The following is a 19,732-nucleotide window of genomic DNA, read 5'->3' as shown; positions in this document are numbered from 1 at the left end:
TCTTGGACACATGTCAAAACTCATGGCTTAGTCATCGTGCATTGTTGGCTGAGGGAGTTCGGACCGTCCGAACAGGGTTCGGAGCGTCCGATCCTGCCTTCCCTCCGAAGTTAAATACTATACTTCGTTGCCTCCAAAGTGCTGGGTTCGGAGCCTCCGAAATGGCCCTTGCACAAAAGTCCAACTTTTGCTTATGAAGTCCAATTAAGCCCTTGAGTTGGTTAAATACTAACCCTTAATCATGTTTATCATATTATTATCTTAAAATAGGTTTTGGGTTACTACAATATATCATGTTGAGCATGTATCTTCTTTGAGATAGCCTTTCCAGTAGGGTCGCTCAGCCCTGTTTATGGACGAATAGATACTGAGAGTCACAATGGCCGAAGGGTCGAGCGGACTCTAGTGTTCTTGGACATTTTTTATCCACGTTCGGTTTGGAGCGAGGAAGTTTACTAAGTGGTTTGAGTCTCCGATGGTACTACTTACTCATTAGCATAAATCTGAACAGGATTTATCATGTATACCAGATAACAGTAATTTATTCTGCATGCATGATGTTCATCTGTATACTCGTGTTTTACGTTCTAAGAGAAGGTCGTTCACGTCTGTGTTATTTTATGGACACCCCATTCGACGAGACAGTTACAGGTAGCTCAACAGATGAACCTGTGCGTAGTAGGTGACCTAGACAATGATGCAAATGTTGCTGTTAGTTTACTTAAGTTGTTAAATTTGATTGGGTTGTATTTTAACTCTGGTTTGAGTTTTGTTTATTGGTTATATTCTGTCGGGTCAACAATATTTATCGACATTAATTTTGATTATGGTTATCTGTTTAAGTTTTATTGTATGCTTAGTGTTTAGCTAGTAGGTGATCCGAGTTGGGTTATTGCATTGATTTTGTTTGCAAATTGCATATGTTTTTTTTCCTTCAAATTAATCTTCAATTTTTCATTCTTATATTTTTAATTATATATATATTTATTTATATTTACAGTGTTTTTGGATGCCTAAAAAATGGAATTTGGAATCGAATTTGGAATTGGAATTGAAATTCAAATCCATGGAATTGGAATTCCATTTTGGTGTTTGGTAAAAATTTAAAATATAACAACGTGAATTGATAATATAAATTTTTTAATAAATGGTATTTTGTAAAATTCGTAAAGAAAACTTGGAATCTAAGAGTAAGTAATATAATATAATTTTTTGAAAAAAATATTATTTTATAAATAAATTCCTATGAAATTCCACGAAATCCGACCAATTTCATAAAAATTTCATCAAATACGAATCCCATTTCAAAATCTCATTTTACCAAACACCAAAAAAATATTTATAATTCCAAATCCCATCAAATCCCAAAAAAAAAAAAAAAAAATTAACCTAACTCAATGGAACTAGGGAGGGGCTGGGCTGTCATTTGTGTTGTGCAACTGTATAGAATGACTGTGGTGCTTATTCCGAAAACTTTTGGAGAAGAAAAATAGTCGCCTCGCCCCGCCCCGCCCGGCCTCGCCTTTTCTTCATTTTTCACTTAACACCACACTACACATTTGTACACAACACGCCCTAAAACCCTCTTCTACCAAGAAAGAAAACCCCTCTTTGTTCGCGTTGCTTTTCTTTTGTCTGTGAAGTGGGAAATTTGAGCTAATTTCGAGTTTATTCTTTGTCTAAACGTAACCAGCACAGGTTTTTCTTTACATTTTTCTGTCGGATGCGGATGATCTGCGTTTTTGTCTCTCTGAGTACAGTGCTTGTATTTATGCCATTTCTCACTGATGGGTTTTTGAGTTTTGAATTTTTTGTTGGAGTTTGATATTCATCTTTCAAGGCCTTCGAGTTTCTTTTATAGCTTGGGTGTTTGGCTTTTATTTTCGTTTTACTGAAGATTCTGGAGTAAGGATGCTTATTCTGTATTTGCATGTGGTTTTGAGCTAGCTGCGTGGTGTTAATAATGTCGTGGGTTGGACTTGTGTGTTGACTGTTGACCCATTTTTTGGTGCAATGTGAAGGGAAATATCTGAGAAATTTTGTCTTCCGTCCGCTCTGTAGATATATGGCTGCAATATACCGCATTTTATGGCCTTCCCTTTTTCTATCTAAATTTTTTGATTTGTCTTTCTCTAGGGAACTCGTCTTGGATGCAGAAATTGAAGCATCTCAAGGATTATAATTTGCTCTTCTATACCAGGGTATTTAATCTATTCATGGCTTGTGCTTCATTTGTGTTTTAGTTTACTATTTCTATTATCCTATACCGCATTTTGCGTGTTATACCATGTTTGAGTGCACAACCACTGCATGAAAGTTAAGCATGCCTTTTGGTTTCACATTCACTCATTCAACTCTTGTTGCACAGCAATGTAGGTTTACTGTGATGTGATCTTAATTTTATATTTTGTTCAAGCTATGTATGAGGTAACATACCTTTGATTACTTAATGAATTTTTGGGGAACAGTTGGTTGATGTAGTCAATTTGTTTTGCAACAAGTTAATTATGATAATTTCTGTCTATGGCCGTAATCTTATGATTTCTGGGTTAAGCATCACGGAATTCCAAAATTGACAATGGCCAGAAATCAAATCTTATATGTTGGAAACTGTTTCATACTTATCAATGCACTGATAAAATCTCGATTGATTTTGTTGTGATGTTGTTGGAGTGGTTTGCCCTATGGGTAATATACTCATGTTAAATTTCTTATCCATATCTGCTTCTTGTATGTTATCACCTATATAAAAGGTGATGGTCGTATACTCGTATTAGGAGTTTTTGATAAAAGTTTCAACTGAGAAAATTTTGAGTTTTTTCATATTGGCATGATTTGTCCAAGGATGCCGTACCTTGTCCCAAACACGGGTTTTTAATTTTATGTTGTCTCGTTTCCTTACAGCGGGTAGATCCAACCCGCACTATGGTGCATAGGACATGTCTTGTAGTCTTTGCTAATAATATTGCAGACTGGCCTTCTAATATTTGAAGTGCAAGATATTTATATCGTAATGATATAAATTTTTTGTCATTTTGTTGTTGTAAATATCAAATTTGCTTGATAAAATTTGAGTATGAAGTCATTAAAATTAAAATTATGATAAATGAGATGTTTGATTTAACTACTATGAGTTATGTATGTTATCCTATACAAAACATTGTATATGTCATTATGTATATATCAAGAATGGATGAGTAATATATGCTACCTCCAAGATCTATACCTTCCACACGGTGTAACAGACTAACACTTCTAAGGAGAGGAAACTATACACAGTATGCGGCCATATGGATTTATTTTTTATTTTTTTTCAATTTTCATTCTCCTTCTCATTTTTCTCCACAGGTGCATTTTCTTTTTGCATGGTTTTCCTTGCTTATGGTGAATTTTCTTTCTCAAAATCATTTATTAATTTATGTCGTTCTAGCATTAAAATGTTGTTCGGACATGATTCTCTTTTTGTCATAGGTGTTTAAAGTTTGATGGTGAAGGAAACTTTCTGCGTTTGACACTGAAGGTGATATTTCCTACAAATTTTTTCTTATTTGATAGTTATACTTATATTATCTTTCATGTGTTTGTCTCCCATGTTGATAGACTTTTGTCCAATTACAATTATATTGATTATGAGTTGCATATGGTTCATATAAGATTATAGTGTAATGCCTACAATTTATGGATATTTTAAAAATAACCACATATTGTGTCTGATACTATCATGGCCACTGGTTGGCCTCGGCTACGGCCTACATGAAATATCGAGGAAATAAAAAAATACGGTAATGGCATTTTACATGGTCAGAGGACTATCCCAATCATGTTGGATCCAACCGGGATTATTTTGCAATTTTATTTTTTAATTTTTAAGAATAACAAATAGGATTTACAAGTTAAAGTTATTGACAAAGGCAAACTGCACTTTTTACAATAGATTGTTTAATATTATTTGGGATTACTAGATTGCTTTTTATGATAGAATCATATTCATTTGTGTGTCATGGCTTGATGTGGGTTTGCAATCAAAACTTTACATTATTGATGCTATGTCATCGATCAATTTGTGGATCTTTGCTGAGAAATACATGTGAAGGAGATATGAATAAAAACTTTGATTGGATGAATAATGGCTTAAACTAAGAACAATAATATCTATTTAACTACACATTATCACTCTATAAACCCTGCATTGAATTTAATGCTTCTAATTGCTGTGTGTTAATTTCTCATCTTGTGAATGCAATCTCATTAGTTTTTGTTTAAGCATGTAAAATAACTAATGGCAGGTTGTAATGCATTGTTGAATACAATATATTTTTGTTTTGTATTTAAAAAGCGTTTGCACCCCAAATCACTTCTCTTCCTTATGGGAGAAGTGATATTATGCACTCACCTCTGCGTTTCTGATTATGTTTGATGCAATGGTTGGCGTCAAAGACAGCCATCCGTTGCTGTCGGAAATCTTTTATTCTAGTTGACCACCGTTTACTAGGACCAGAAAAATTTTTTGGTAGCTCTGTCTTACATTCTTACGAATTTACATTTTCTCATTGTTGAGTCCTTCCATCATATTCATGTTTGTGGATGCTTGTAAAGGTATTTATTTAGTTTGCCCTTGAAGTTGGTATTGTATTATCATGCATAATCATAATTAAGAACTTGTTACTGATAGTAAATTATTTTCAATTTGTTGAATTTATGAACAGGTTTCTCTATAAGAATAAAAAAAATCATAATTAGCGCCACGAGAAACATCGAGAGCATAATGCCATAACTTAGTTCTTTTTTGCTAATTTTCAGTTCTTTCAAACTTGATTTAGGAGGTATTTTACCAAGGTAATTTAATTTTCCGTAGTGTTGAATGCTAGCTGATATTGGATGTACTTATCTGATATCAAGGTGTTAAAGGAAATGGCAGAAAGCTCATCATTCCAAGCTATTGATGGGAAGATTAAAGGAATAAGATTTGGTTTGGCTACTCGGCAAGAAATAGTAAGTGAACAGTTTCCCCCCTTGTTCTATATTTGTTCTTCATTTGACATCAGTTTGATCATGGGAAGTTCTTCAAATACCATGTTCTTGATTTCTTTTCCTATTATACATTTTCAATTCAAACATTATTCTTTCCAGCCATGATTAACTATTTATGTTACTATTGTCCACACTTTTATGAATATCCTGTTGGACTTAAGGACCAAAGGAAAAATTATATTCTAGTGAGCATTTGTCTAGTTTATTGTAATCTCTTTTCTATATTATCTGGGGGAAGCATTGACTCTTCTCATTTCTCGGGTAGTGTAAAGCATCAATCAGTGACTGCCCCATCAGCCATGCTAGCCAACTTTCAAATCCATTCCTTGGCTTGCCTCTTGAAGCTGGCAAATGTGAGTCCTGTGGCACTGGTGAGCCTGGGCAATGTGAAGGTATGCAAATGTATCCACCAACTTCGTAGTTTGAAGAATATACATGAATGTTTTGAGTAGCAAAATTTACACAACATGGCAACATGATTCTTATCGACAACTGCAATTTCATTTTGTCATCAGTTTTCCTGCTTATGTTTCAGGCCACTTTGGGTACGTTGAATTACCAACTCCCATATATCATCCTGACCATGTTACTGAACTTAAGAAAATGCTGAGCTTGTTGTGCCTGAAGTGTTTGAAGTTGAAAAATAGGAAGGTATTGTATCGCAACTTTCAGCTTGTTCCTTTTCTTTTTGAATAATAAAGTAAAGAGTTCAGTAGAAGAGTGTTGGGAAAAGATCAAGATTAGGACTACTACGTGGAGTAGATCTCTTAAGGGGCTTAAGAATGTTTAAATCTCAGATTTATTAAGAGATTGGACTTTTGCTTACTGTTGATTTGATTAGGGAGTCGGTATTTTCTTTTGACATTCGCGGATCTCTCGTCCGCCTTTTGTAATCTTATATTTCACGTATATAATATATTATCGTTTTTCATAAAAAGAAAAAGAAAAGAAAATAGCATCCGTCGTTACAATTTTGTTTCTATTTACAATTTTGTTCTCCTCTGTGGCAGTAAATATCACTGGGATATGCATTGTATTACTCGATGTTTGTTTCTTTGTGCTTAATCTTGTTCTATCCAATTCTTCAATTTCAGGTCAAGAATATTGGTGTTCTGGATAAATTGCTAACTTCATGTTGTGAGGTAGCTATTTAACTGTTCGTATATTTCCAAGCTTTAATTTTCCGTACACTCCTATGCTTTAGTCTTTACTCTTTACCATAATGTTTGGTAGCTATTTAACTGTCTGTAGATTTCCAAGCTTGTATTTTTTTGTACTCTCCAATGCATAACCATTAAGTTTGGAAATAGTACCTGCATTTACTTGGTTTTTCATGTTCAGGAGGTTTAGCTTTACTCTCAAATTGAGTTCAAGATGTTGTCGTGTTTATGATTTCAAGAATTGAAAGAATAGCGACGTGTCATCCGAAAACTGTGACTTGAATTTTCTCATAAATTAAGAATACATGTAAACTGATCTTTTTGGGGCTATGCAGGGCCAATATGGTTGCCTGATTTTTTTTGTGCAGTTATCATCAGTTATTTAGCCATGATTAATTTTAAATTATTATAATCAGCGAATATCAGGCATCACACAAAATGCAAAACTTCCTTTGGCTTCCTATGGTCCGGCAAGAATTTTCTGAATAGGATTTAGGTGCAATTATCCATCTTGTCTGTTCAACTCCTGAAATACTGGGAAAATTTATTGCCGGTAAATCTTGTTTGCCATCAGAATTCTGTGTAAATGTCAGGTTATTTACGTATCATTGGGATTTCTATGTTAGTATTCATCCATTACTAGCATTTTATTGGTTGATATTAAAAAATCAACTTTCTATGTTTCATAATCCCAAGCTTTCGGGGAGGTTTTTGTGAACCACTGTTTGTCGATATCCAAATACTTGTCTAGATGTATTACACTATTTTCTGATATTACTCATAGAAGGAGAGTGTAAACGTGTCTTTGTTTAATGGTCAATCGTGAGCATTCTTGATTCTACGAGTATTCCCAACTCCCAAGTTTCAAGAAAAAAATATTAATAAAAAGAGTTTGTGACCATTTCGGAACAGAAATAATTTGGGACAGAGACTTCATTGATTTCTGGTGTAAGCAAGGCAGTGGCAATTGGTCCATCAATTTTAAATGATAATACTTGATTTGTCTTGTCAATGTTCGAATTCTCTACACATGGGGTTAATGTACCGTCTTGTTAAAATATTCTGCACCCAATTAAAAACAATAAATTGAAATTTTGAAGGAAAATTTTCCTTTGTCTTCACTGTTCACTGTTTTACAGGAGACTTCACAAATTTCAATAAATGAGGTCAAGACTACTGATGGGGCTTACAAATTGGAGTTGAAAGTGCCATCAAAGTTTGCACTTCCAGAAGGGTTCTGGACTTTCTTGGAAAAATATGGATTTCGTTATGGGCATGCCTATTCTCGACCATTGCTGCCATCAGAGGTTCAGCTCTTTCACCCTTTATTCTAATTGATGCTTGGATTTTTCCGAGAGCTAAAGGACTTTTGTCCTGAGATCTTGAGGCATCTCCAAAAAATTGGAATTTGTTTTGAACGTTTTTATAATTATCATAAATATGAAGTCATTGTTTGCTTATTTTTCAATACTTATAGTAAAAATTTCCTGAAAATGTAAATTCAGAAGTTAGAATTGAGAATGCTATGAATGCTTAGTCATGTTTTTTACAAGAAATATTTTCTGGTATAGATGAATATCATGTCAGAACGTTTTGCATTATTTATTTATTTATTTTACTAATAATAATAATTAGGTGCTTAGAAATTGAAAATATAGTGTTTGGATTAAAATATAAGATAATCATGGAAATATTGAATTGTTTTTGAAAGTGATGAAAACTTGAATTAGAAGAATGCATGTGTGGGAGAATGCAAAGGTGTGATAAAAATGTATTTTTGTAAAAGAATTTGTACGTTTGTAAATCTGGAAGTCATTTTTTTTTGTTGAATATAAGTTTTGGAATGCGGAAACATCTCTATATTTCTGTTTTCAAATAATTTCCATTATGTTCATTCTCAGCAGGGATAATGCGGGTGGTCACCTACCCGCAAGCCAAAAAATTGAAATTTGATGTGCATTACTTTTCTCAAAATCGTTTCCTTCTACCTCACTCACTGTTGCTCTATTCCCATGAGTTCCTAGGCTTACTCATGATTCTCATTCCACTTTCAAAATCTTTATTATAATCCTTATCAACTTCCTACCAATCAAATGATGGTCATGTAATTATAAAATTCTAACACAGATGTTTATGTTTCATGTTTTATGGTATACTACTAAACATATGCACACTATGTGCACACATAAATTAAATTTTTATCTAAAATATAGTTTTATATTTGTGCATAACAAACTTTTATATGAAATATAATAAGATTTGATTAATTTATATTTAATGTTATCTTTTTTGATTTTTAATTTATTATTATTTATTTTATTTAAAAAGAATTATGGTAGTTATGTGATAAGGGTATTTTGGAGACAAATATTGGTATTGCATAACGTATCAAAAGTTTTTTTTTTTTATAAGAATCTAGAATATTATTAATAATGTGAAATGATTTTGAATACAAACAGTGAACCAGTGGTCCACAAAAGCGTGCTAGTGCCCAACGTCAACAAAGTAAGCTATCATTCTAAATCAGAGCTAAACTCCAATCCCTATACAAATCTAGTGTTGGCAGAGATTGAAAAACTAAACACTTATGTGCCCAAGTGGATACTCTAAGCTTACTTGTCCCAAAGTTCTTCCACAGGTTCTTCAATATCTTCAAATGTTCTTCTGTTTCTCTCCAGCCATAAAGACCAACACACGCAATGCACCACTACTGTCCAAAAAACTCTCCCTTTTTTTCCAAGATGAGCTCCTAAATCTGCAGCATATAAATCTTTTGTGGAGTTCGGAATCACCCAAGATAGCCCCAATTCCTTGAGAACGAGGTTCCACAAGGAACTAGAAAACGTATCAAAAGTAGTTACTATCTATACCTTAAACGTAATAATATAGAGGAGATATAGAAGGGATATCAACAAACATATATAATCCAATAAACCTCACGAAATCTACATAAAAAAGGCCTTTGCTGGATACTCGATTAGAAATACATGACTTTCTCCAATTTAACTTCCATGTAAGTACATTTTGGAAATATATAATTGGACATTCTGTTCATCCGACCAGAGCAGACCAAAGAAGTGACCTGCTTGTATGCCTGTTTCCGGTTGCGGGTAAAAGGACATAGGAAAGGGAATAGGTTAGAGACAGAGGTTACGAGTGCCTGTTCTGGTTCTTATGAGTAGGAGAACCCTGTATGAAGCTCGGGTGCTTCATGTAGAGAGAGACCGAAGCCAATCTAGTTCACTTCATGATGCCAGGCAATGTTCCAGTAAATTCCATAAACACATCCCAAAATTACAAAAGCAAGCTGGAATCACCTCTTTGCTCACATTTCTATGACTGCATTCTCTACTGTGTTCTTTGTTTGGTTCCTGCAGCCAGTTGAAATACAGTTCAGAATTATTACTGATATGCTTTTGAACATTCTTTGTGCTGGGTTTGCACTTTATCGGTATTTGAAGAATCAGGTTCTCTTCCATTTTTCTGTCCCTCACCCTTCTGGTTTGAGTCATAATATTTGGCAAACCAACGAGGTGGATGAAAACGATTCTTGAAATCTATATGGTTTGTTTTTTGTAGTTTCATTGATGCAAATGTGAAACTCTAATAGGTGCCATATTTTTGGACTGATAAAATATGCACTATCCTTCAACCAACTGAGCTAGGTGATGCAATCATCTCATGTCTTAAACTATCAGGTGATGGTCATGTTGAAAAAAATTCCTCAAGAGACCAGAAAAAAGCTTGAAGCTAAAGGTTACTTCCCACAAGACGGATATATCCTCCAGCATTTGCCAGTCCCTCCTAACTGTTTGTCTGTGCCTGATATTTCTGATGGAATCAGTGTTACATCCACGGTCAGACATTTAAACCCCCTTTTCATTATTCTTATCTTGATTCATTTTCTGGCTGATTGTCGTAATCTTGTGGCCGTCCAGGATTATTCAACAACATTGCTTAAAAAGGTTCTGAAACAAGTAGAAGTCATAAAAAATTCAAGGTCTGGAATGCCAAATTTTGAATCTCAGGAAATTGAAGCAAATGATTTACAAGCAGCTGTAGCACAGTATCTTGAGTTTAGAGGCACGGGCAAGGTACTTGTTACCTTTTTGATTATTTTGTTTATGCGAAACGGTCAGGAGATTTTTATATTTGACTATTTTTATTGTTGGCTAGGTAGTTGCATATACCTTAACTCTTCTTATTTTAGGACCTTTTGATTTGGTGAACTAAAAGATAGTTATGTAAAGAGTGATGGTTGAGTTGGTGGATGCTTTAGGCCGTTAAATCAGAAACATTTTTTTTTCTTTTTTATTTAATAGAAAATTTAAAGCATTGTGGTTCTGATTACAGGACACAAAGTATGAAACAATTTTATGGAAGAATTTTCTTCATGCTACAAATAATACACACTAGGTTAGCTATATATAATAATAATAGCAATAGCAAAAGGAAACTAACTAGGCTTGTAAGAGATCCCTTAATTTATGGCCATATGAGATCCCATCATTTATGGGATATATTTGAAATAAACTGGAAATTAACCAAATTAGCTGAATTCTAAGGATAGAGGTTGTTATAAGATCTCCTAAACAACTACTATACATGAGTGCAATACAAGCTATTGATCATGGTTTTCCAACATAAAAGAAAAAAGAGAGACAGATGACTAATTGAAAAGGTGACACTAAAAGTTTGGGTCCAAATTTAAATGTTTTTAAGCCTTGGGGGCAGTAGATATAATTATCATTCCTATCGGGAGGTTGGTTTGTGAGGGTGGACAATCCTCGTGGAGGTAGATGAATTTATCCTAATATTTTGTGTTGCTTTCCAACTCTGATTTCCTTTATCAGGCATCTCGCGATGTAGATACACGCTTCGGAGTGAATAAAGAAGAACACACGTCATCCACCAAAGCCTGGCTTGCGAAGATGAAAACTTTATTTATTAGGAAAGGTTCTGGATTTTCATCTCGTAGTGTAATAACAGGTGATCCATTCAAAGGAGTGGCTGAGATTGGCTTGCCATTTGAAATAGCCCAAAAGATTACATTTGAGGAGAGGGTAAGTCAGCACAATATGACATACTTACAAAAGTTGGTGGATGAAAAGCTTTGCTTAACCTACAGGGATGGCCTTTCTACATATTCGTTGAGGGAAGGGTCAAAGGATCATACCTTTTTGAGACCTGGTCAAGTCGTGCATAGGAGGATAATGGATGGAGACATCGTGTTCATCAATAGGCCACCTACTACGCACAAGCATTCCCTGCAAGCTCTATCCGTATATGTTCATGACGATCACACTGTCAAGATTAATCCCCTTATTTGCGGTCCGCTGAGTGCTGATTTTGATGGGGATTGCATCCATCTGTTTTATCCTCAATCACTTGAAGCAAAAGCAGAGGTGGTGGAGCTTTTCTCAGTTGAGAAGCAGCTACTTAGCTCCCACACTGGGAACTTTAACTTGCAGCTGGCAACTGATTCACTTCTGTCTCTCAAAGTCATTTTCGGAAAATATTACTGGAGCAGAGCAACAACGCAGCAGTTGGGGATGTTTGTACCGAATTTGCTTCCTAATCCGGCAGTTGTGAAGTCTAAGTCTGGCCCTCTTTGGACTGGTCACCAGATTTTGCAGACAACTTTACCTCTTTCCTTTGATTGTGTTGGAGATAGATATTTGATTGCAAAAAGTGAGATGGTAAGAATCGATTATAGTAGGGATGCGATGTCTTCTATTGTGAATGACATAGTCACATCAATTTTCTTCTTGAAGGGACCTAAGGAGGTTTTGAAATTCTTCAATTCTCTACAGCCTTTGTTGATGGAAAATCTTTACAAGGAAGGATTCAGTGTTAGTTTAAGAGATCTTTTCATACCTGCAGGGGTTCTAGAAAACTTGCAATTAGAAATTCAGAAGATATTACCCCTGTTGTATCATTTGCGCGCATTTTATAGTGAATCAATTGCATTGCAGTTGGACAATTATCTGCGCAGTTTGAAAACACCAATCACCGACTTCATAGTCAAATATTCTGCCATCAGCCACCTAGTAGAATGCAAAAGTGAGTCAGCCCTTACCAAGGTGGTCCAACAAGTTGGATTTTTGGGCCTGCAGATAGCAGACAGGGGAAAATTTTATTCTGCTACATTGGTAAAGGACATGTCATCTTTGTTCAAAAAGAAGTATCCTTATTGTGTTGATCATGCCACCGAAGAATTTGGGTTGGTCAGTAGACCTCTCTTTCGAGGATTGGATCCATTTCAGGAAATGGTTCATTCAATCTCAAGTAGAGAAGTGACTGTACGGTCCACTAGAGGATTAACTGAACCAGGGACACTTTTTAAGAATTTGATGGCCATCCTTAGAGACGTGGTGATTTGCTATGATAACACTGTTAGAAATAAGTGCAGCAATTCAGTCATTCAATTCGAATATGGAGTTAACGGTGCTAATATTTCAAGTGAATTTTGTCCTGGTGATCCTGTTGGAGTTTTAGCTGCAACTGCTATATCGAATCCAGCTTATAAAGCTGTTCTTGATTCTTCTCCAAATAGCAACTCCTCCTGGGAGATGATGAAGGTAATTGACAAATAAGTGGGTAGAATGTATGTATGGACATGCTTATTATATTTTCTTTCTTGTGAACAAACTTGGCTCATACTTTCCTTTCTGTTTGATCTCAGGAGATATTACTTTGTGCAGCCAACTTCAAAAATGATATTTCTGATCGACGAGTAATTTTGTTTTTGAATGATTGTGAATGTGGACGAAAACATTGCCAGGAAAATGTGGCATTGATTGTTAAGAATCAATTGGAGAGAGTCAGTCTCAAGGAAACAGCCATCGAGTTCCTGATAGAGTAAATCTTACACCTCCTTGTTTATGTTCTCTTATCGTGTATTAACTAGATTTGACATTCAATCAAGATGTGCTTTGTGATTCATTTCGTTTACTTGTGTGAAAATTCTCCGAATGCCTATTAGTGTTGACTCAATCTTTTTTGTGAGGCTCTAGTCCATTTTATCTATTTCTACTTGTTTATTACTCCATTGTTGGCCGCATAAACCATAGCAAGGTAATCTTCTCTTTCCTCTGCCATAAAAAGCATGGGTGGGGGTAAAGGAGGATGTGTCTGGGCGAAGCCACTTGCTCAATTTTGTGTTGGGAGCAATCAGTAGAGGATGCTGTTTCCAAATCTCCAAAATGATTGCGTTTATTTGATATTTATATTTATTGGCATTGTTTACCCGTTTTGAACCATCTGCCCTTATCGTATATTAAAATCCTTTGTCCTTTTATTGCTAAAGCAATATCGGGTTTAATTGAATCTCCAAGGTCGCTTACCAGGCCTAAATAGGTACAAGACCCATGATTTTATGAAAATATGAACATAGTATTCAAGTACATGCTCTCTGTCCTTGTGTAAGCTCCAATGACTTGGCCTATGTAGAGTTGAATTTTCTAAGTAACTCTGAGTCTGGTCATTGGAAAGCGGAAAATGTGGAAAATTATCAAATGACGATGTAATAATGGTTAAATGTCATTATAACCACACCATGTCCTGGTACCAAAACCTTTAGGTAATGATTGGAAAGGCATGTTTAATGCTTTTGTCTGATTATGGAAAACCTATTGGGTTAGTTGTCTCAGCAGGCTGTGTTGCTATTTTGCAAAATTCGTTAACTGCCACATACTGCTGCAGATTTGTATTAGGTCAGCAATCATGCTTGATATTTTATGTCATACTAAAGGCATTTCACACACTTCTGAATTTTGCCTATTTTTGTTTGTCCCATGGCTTTTTTAAGCCTGGATGGTGATAAAGGAGACATTGATATCTATCTAGAAAATGACATCGTGCTTTGACATCAGATTTGATATTCAGCATCATATTAAACCTGTCAATATGTTTCATGCTACTTGCTATCTCTTGTATGGGTGGTGGGTGACTCCATAAATACGGTAATATTTGAGACAAATGATAATGTATCAGTATTTGCTGTGATTAATTTATCATACTTCCTCCTTTCAGATATAGAAGACCGGCAATGGCACAAGAGAGCCATGAGACTAGTTCTGGCCTTATTGGACACATCCATCTGAACAAGGTTTTGCATAGTCTTGTAAAAGTTTGAGGTGTTTTGGTTGGATTTAACTTTTTGGCCCTCGAAACTTTTGAGAATTTTGAAATGGGTTTGTTTAGATATTTTAAATGGTGTTTGACTACTATGTTTGAAGTTGATAAGAAAGGTATTGAGTTTGGACCTTGGATGCGTGATGATTGATTGAAAGAAGCAAGACAAAAGAGTCATGTTTTGTGTTTCTCACGTAACTTGTGGCCTAGCACTGATACTGATGTTTTTCTTTCTCATGACTGATTGATATAACAGGCACAACTGAGACAATCAAATCTTACTGTTCTTGATATTCTTGAAAAATGTAAAGACAGCGTCAATCTACATCGGAAGAAGAAAAAGGTTGGGAACCTGTTCAAGATGATAGATTTATCTTGCAGGTTGGTTTTGTTCACCATTTTCACTTTTGACCACGTTTATTGGTTAATTTTCATGGTAGATCATGTGTTGCAATTCGACCTCGCTAAAATGAAGCCCAAAAAAGAAAAAGACAGCATGTGAGTGAGAGAGAGAGAGAGAGTGCGTTTGGCTATCTACCGAATTTTTTGTAGGTAGAGCATTATGTTTTAAAAAGATTGTCTGAGCAATGATCATTAAAAGGATAATGTTGATACATTCGTGACCATAAAATCTAGTAGATATATGTTATTTTCGTGATTTCATCAGTCTTTTAATTTATGGTTCGTTGATAATATTTTATAGTTCTCTTTTAATTTATAGGAGAAACCCCCTCATTAGAATACATTATTTTTTGGTTCACTTTAGAAGTAAAGAAGGCACATCTATCCTAGTGCACAAATTAATGATGAGAATAAGATTATAGTTCTGGAAGTTTGGAACGTTTACAAGTGTCCGAAACATTGGCCTCAACTGTAGAAGATCGCTGGATATCTTTGCTTGATAATGGGAGCACCAGTAAGAAGAACGCTCTCATTGTGAGCCAATTTGAAGAAAGTGAAATAGATGATGCATTGCCAAGCCAATTTAATTTAAACCTTCCTATCTACCCCGTCACAGGCCGACAGTCTTGAACCAATAACTACTGCTATACCCTAGTAAAGATAGTTTAAATGAAGATATAAGATGTTTAGTTACCTAACGTGAGAAACATGATTTTTATGCAATTATCTGATGAACAGGCTTAAACAACAGCTACTGCCGCGCGCTGTTAAATTATTCTACTGAAACAAGATATACGATCTTTAGTCAACCCCAAGTCACAAACATCCGTGTTTTTAGCAAGTATGCATACTTCACAAGGATGAAGGATCTTAATGCCATTACCTTTTGACTATATTTTGTTTATTTGTTTGTTGCATTTAAATAGTTTTGACTGTATTCATCTGGCTCAAACACAAACATATTATGTTAGTAAGTGTTTACTTCTTTGCTTTGCAGTGAATGTTGTACTTTCTGCTTGTCTTCAAAAAACAAATGGACTGATGTTCCTTGCATCCAGTTTTGTTGGCAAGGAACAAATGATGATCTCTTAGAGAGGGCCTCTCATTCTCTTGCTGATACAGTTTGTCCAGTTCTTTTGCAAACAATTATAAAAGGTGATATGAATGCACTGCTTTTCCACAGTTTTAGCATGCTTTCGATTTTTCTTCTCTTAGTGTTCCTTATTATAGTTCTGGGCACATTTGTCCAATGAAAATAATATTTTTCAGGGGAGATGTCTAATTTATTGGTAGGATTTCTTGTGGCTTATTGTTGACCAAAATTATAGAGAAAAGAAAAACAGAGAAAATATTTTCTAAATATTGATAGACAGACGGATACATCACTATGTAGCGTATGCCTCCTTTTCTAAACAAGCTCGAGACAGAAGAAGAATGTTTAATCCAATAATCTAGCAGTTATCCTAGTAAGGAGACATTTTGCCAGCTAATTTTCATACGATCAAAGATCCTATTTCCACTCCCTCGAATTTGTGATATGTATCTAGCATTTCCAATTTTTGTGAAATATTGATTTGATGTGGTCTGGAGACACTGGGAAAAGCCTTGGTGAGAATAACTGCTTCTTGTTCCTTTGCTCGGACACCGGAGAGTAAGATGACACCCCAGTTGAATTCATGCTTGACGAAATTTCTCGGCCCAAACATGATTTATTTGATCGCATTATACTAGATTGGGAGCAAGGAGAAGATTATGAGGGATTTTTTGTAGGATGGGGCCGACGGAGAGTATTATTGTCAACAAGTGGCTTGGGGCCAAGTTTGTAGACCTAAGAAGCGTGGGCGTTTAGGCATCAGTTTTATTTGTTTGAGGAATAGAGCCTTATTAGGAAAGTGTTGGAGGTTTTCTGGGGAACGAGATACATTATGGTGCAAGATTATTCTTAGCACATGGATTGCAAGATAACGGCTGGGATGCGGGCTTAGCCAAGAATGCCACTTTCAGGAGCCTTTGGGAAATTTGTCTCTAGGATCCATCCGGCTTTTCTTCAGTTTGTCAGGTACGAGGTCAAAGGGGGTGATAGGATTAGATTTTGGGAGGATCGTTGGTGGGGGGACTCCTCTTTTCAGGACCTTTTCCCTTCTTTGTCTCAGATTTCGATGGCTTGAAATCAGCCTATATCCTTCTTTGGTTCTTCAGCTTTGTCTTCCGTTATCTTTTCTTGGGATTTGCATTTCCGCAAGAATCTTAGGGATGGGGAGACAAACGCATTGACTGTGTTGATAGGTGTCTTGGAGAAAGTTTCTCTAGTTCAAGGGGTTGCGGATTTTAGCTTGGGCTCTGGAATCTAATTTTCTGTTAAATCTTTTTGCGAATCTTTTTGCTTGGTCTCTTCTTTTCCTCTTTTTCATGTCATCTGGAAAATGCCGACTCATTCCAAGGTCAAAGTTTTCTCGTGGACTGCTGTTGGAGAACTTCTGACTTCGGAGGAGATGCAGAGCAGCAGAGGAGGATTCCCTCGTACAGTCTTGGCCTTGGTGTGTTTTATGTAGGCAGGCTTTGGAAACTCAGTATATCTGCTTTTACATTGTCCTTTTGTTTCCTTGCTGTGGAGCAAAGCCTTGGTGGAGTTTTATCTAGTCTGGGTTGTACCTAAATCTAGTTGGGATCTTTTTGAACTTGATTTAGGTCGAGATTTGGGAAGGAAGGGCAGGTTTTTTTGGAGTATGGTGGTTCAGTGCATTTGCAAGTCTATTTGGCTGGAAAGAAATAAGAGTGTTTTTGAAGACCTAGAAGACTCGGTAGAACGGTGTTGAGACAAGATTAAGTTTCGGACTCCCTGTTGGCTTTAGTCGATTGTGGAATTTAAATATATTTTTTGGTGTCTGATTTTTATAGGGATTGGAGTATTATTTAGGGTTAGCTTGACTGCTTGAGTTATATTTTTGGGTCGTTTCTGTCGTGTTGACCTCTGGTCCACCCTTGTAATGATCCTTTTGTGGATTAAATATTAATATGAGTTTCTTATAAAATAAATAAATAAATTGAGAGCAATGTTTATTTCGAATATCGTGTTACACTGTTACTGCAAAGTTTCATGGGTTCCGACTTCCGAGTGAACAATTTTTATTGCGGATTTACCGTCATTGTAAACTTTCATGGGTTTTTAATGCATAAACTTTATGCCCTTTCCGGTAAGTACTCAGATTTCATAAGCAACGACGTGATATTTTTCTTCGGCTACTTTTTGTTTTTCCATGTGACAAGATTCCCCAACTTTAGGGAAAGCTAGTGCCTAACGTGAAGTTGTCTTCAACTGCTGTAGTCCAGTCTGTATCAATAAATACTTCAATGTTCTAGTATTATTGTTCTTGCCATATGGTTCCATTTCCTGAGGTAGCACCTGGTTTCATAGAATTTGGTTTGCCCTAAATGCTCCTTGGTAGTTTAGTGGCTAAATTGACTAATAGACCATATACTGAATGCAAGATCTGGTTTGATACATATATATATATGTATATTTTATATTTTATTTTTTTGCATAAGAAACGATATTATATTAATTACGTGAAGGCTATTCATTACCGTAGGTGGACAAGTGATCCGCTAACAGCAAAAGTCTAAGCATGACCCTACTCATATCAACGATAAACAAAAGCCCAATCTCTTAATAAATATGAGATTGAGACATTTTCAAACTTTACGTGAGATCTAATCCAAGTAGATGTTTGAAGTTTGATCTTTTCTCGTCACTCGTCAATGAGTTCTTCAATGTTGTCGAAAATTTTTCTATTCCTCACCAGCCACACAGACTAACATATGCCATGAACCATCAATATCCAAAAATTATGCCCTTCTTGCCAAGAAGATGTCCAAGATTTATAGCGAATAATTCTTGCATTGATCTTGGAACCACCCAAACCAACTCCATCTCTTCCAAAGCTCTAGCCCACAACCCACTTGTGAAAGTACAATGAATCAACATGTGGTCTTGCATCTCCCTCTTTTTCCGACACAGCACACACCAATTTGGGCACAGAGCACATGTGGGCCATCTCTTTACATCATCTCCGAAATCGGCAACTTTCCCAACACCACATTCCATGAAAATACTTGTACCTTTGTTGGGACCGGAACCTTCTAGATAAAATATTAAAAAAAGAAAAAAATGGGAAAGCTACTACTCGAAAGAATGACTCGAAGAACTTGACTGAAAAGAGACCTGAAGGATCCTCATCCCACACTTTGATATCGTCTACCCCTTCAATCAATCTGACCCTTTCTAAAAAAATCACCTAACAAAGCACTCAACTCATTTAATTCCTTATCCCTCTGAACCCTTCAAAGATGCAAGTCCCATGAAAGGGAAGAAGAAGGGTTCTTGAATATAACAAAATAAGAAATAGGCATTTTGTGTACCGATTAAATCTGAAATAAAGTCGGATACAGATCCCGGAAGGAGGAATCCCCCCATCCCCCATCCTCCCAAAACCTGACCTTGGTACCACCTTTAACCACTGTCCTCACTAATTGGTTAAAAGCCGAGCAAGATCTAGAAATAAATTTCAATGGACACCTGAAAGTAACATTCCTTGCTAAACCAGCATCCCATCTGTAGAGAACACACAAGAAGACATGATGGCAGAAATCAAACTCATGACAAGAAGAATGAAGTATATTCTGAAACTCTCAGTAATCTTTTCTTATGTTACAATCGTTCTAGGTCTACTAATTTATACAAAGTATTTTTGCTTAATTCTAGGCACAATCCCATAACTAAAGAAACTATACAAAATTATCCCTAAGTATTTAGGAAATAAATATTTACAGAATATGAAAATATTTCTTTTTATTTTCTCTGCACTCCCCCTCAAGTTGGAGCAAAGATATCTATCATGCCCAACTTGCTCGTGAAATCTTCAAATTTTGGCGTGAAGTGTCCTTTCGTCAATGCATCAGCAATCTGCTGTTCAGAGGTGACAAAAGATATACAGATGATTCCA

The 19,732-nt window shown here is 35.7% G+C and overlaps 1 protein-coding gene across 3 annotated transcripts in view; it reads left to right on the top strand.

The window, feature by feature from the left end:
* The first annotated feature begins 1,452 nt into the window (after nt 1-1,452).
* Nucleotides 1,453-19,732, top strand: part of LOC140882979 (DNA-directed RNA polymerase V subunit 1) — a 34,410-nt gene continuing 16,130 nt past the window's right edge. The window contains exons 1-15 of one of the 3 annotated variants that reach the window (XM_073289256.1): nt 1,453-1,698; nt 2,137-2,201; nt 3,472-3,520; nt 4,909-4,992; nt 5,297-5,423; nt 5,567-5,682; nt 6,126-6,173; nt 7,331-7,498; nt 9,890-10,048; nt 10,130-10,285; nt 11,045-12,772; nt 12,877-13,052; nt 14,226-14,301; nt 14,584-14,708; nt 15,727-15,884. In XM_073289256.1, coding sequence (XP_073145357.1) covers nt 4,912-4,992; nt 5,297-5,423; nt 5,567-5,682; nt 6,126-6,173; nt 7,331-7,498; nt 9,890-10,048; nt 10,130-10,285; nt 11,045-12,772; nt 12,877-13,052; nt 14,226-14,301; nt 14,584-14,708; nt 15,727-15,884 — 3,118 coding nt within the window. In that variant the 5' untranslated portion in view covers nt 1,453-1,698; nt 2,137-2,201; nt 3,472-3,520; nt 4,909-4,911. Of the gene's footprint in view, nt 1,699-2,136; nt 2,202-3,471; nt 3,521-4,855; nt 4,993-5,296; nt 5,424-5,566; nt 5,683-6,125; nt 6,174-7,330; nt 7,499-9,889; nt 10,049-10,129; nt 10,286-11,044; nt 12,773-12,876; nt 13,053-14,225; nt 14,302-14,583; nt 14,709-15,726; nt 15,885-19,732 lie in introns of all 3 variants that reach the window. The other 2 variants (XM_073289255.1, XM_073289254.1) reach the window with 2 other exon arrangements.

This window comes from Henckelia pumila, chromosome 2 (genome assembly GCF_033568475.1).
Source record: "Henckelia pumila isolate YLH828 chromosome 2, ASM3356847v2, whole genome shotgun sequence".
Taxonomy (NCBI): Eukaryota; Viridiplantae; Streptophyta; class Magnoliopsida; order Lamiales; family Gesneriaceae; genus Henckelia; species Henckelia pumila.
The sequence above is the reverse complement of the archived record's forward strand: the minus strand, read 5'-3'. Positions and strand labels throughout refer to the sequence as shown.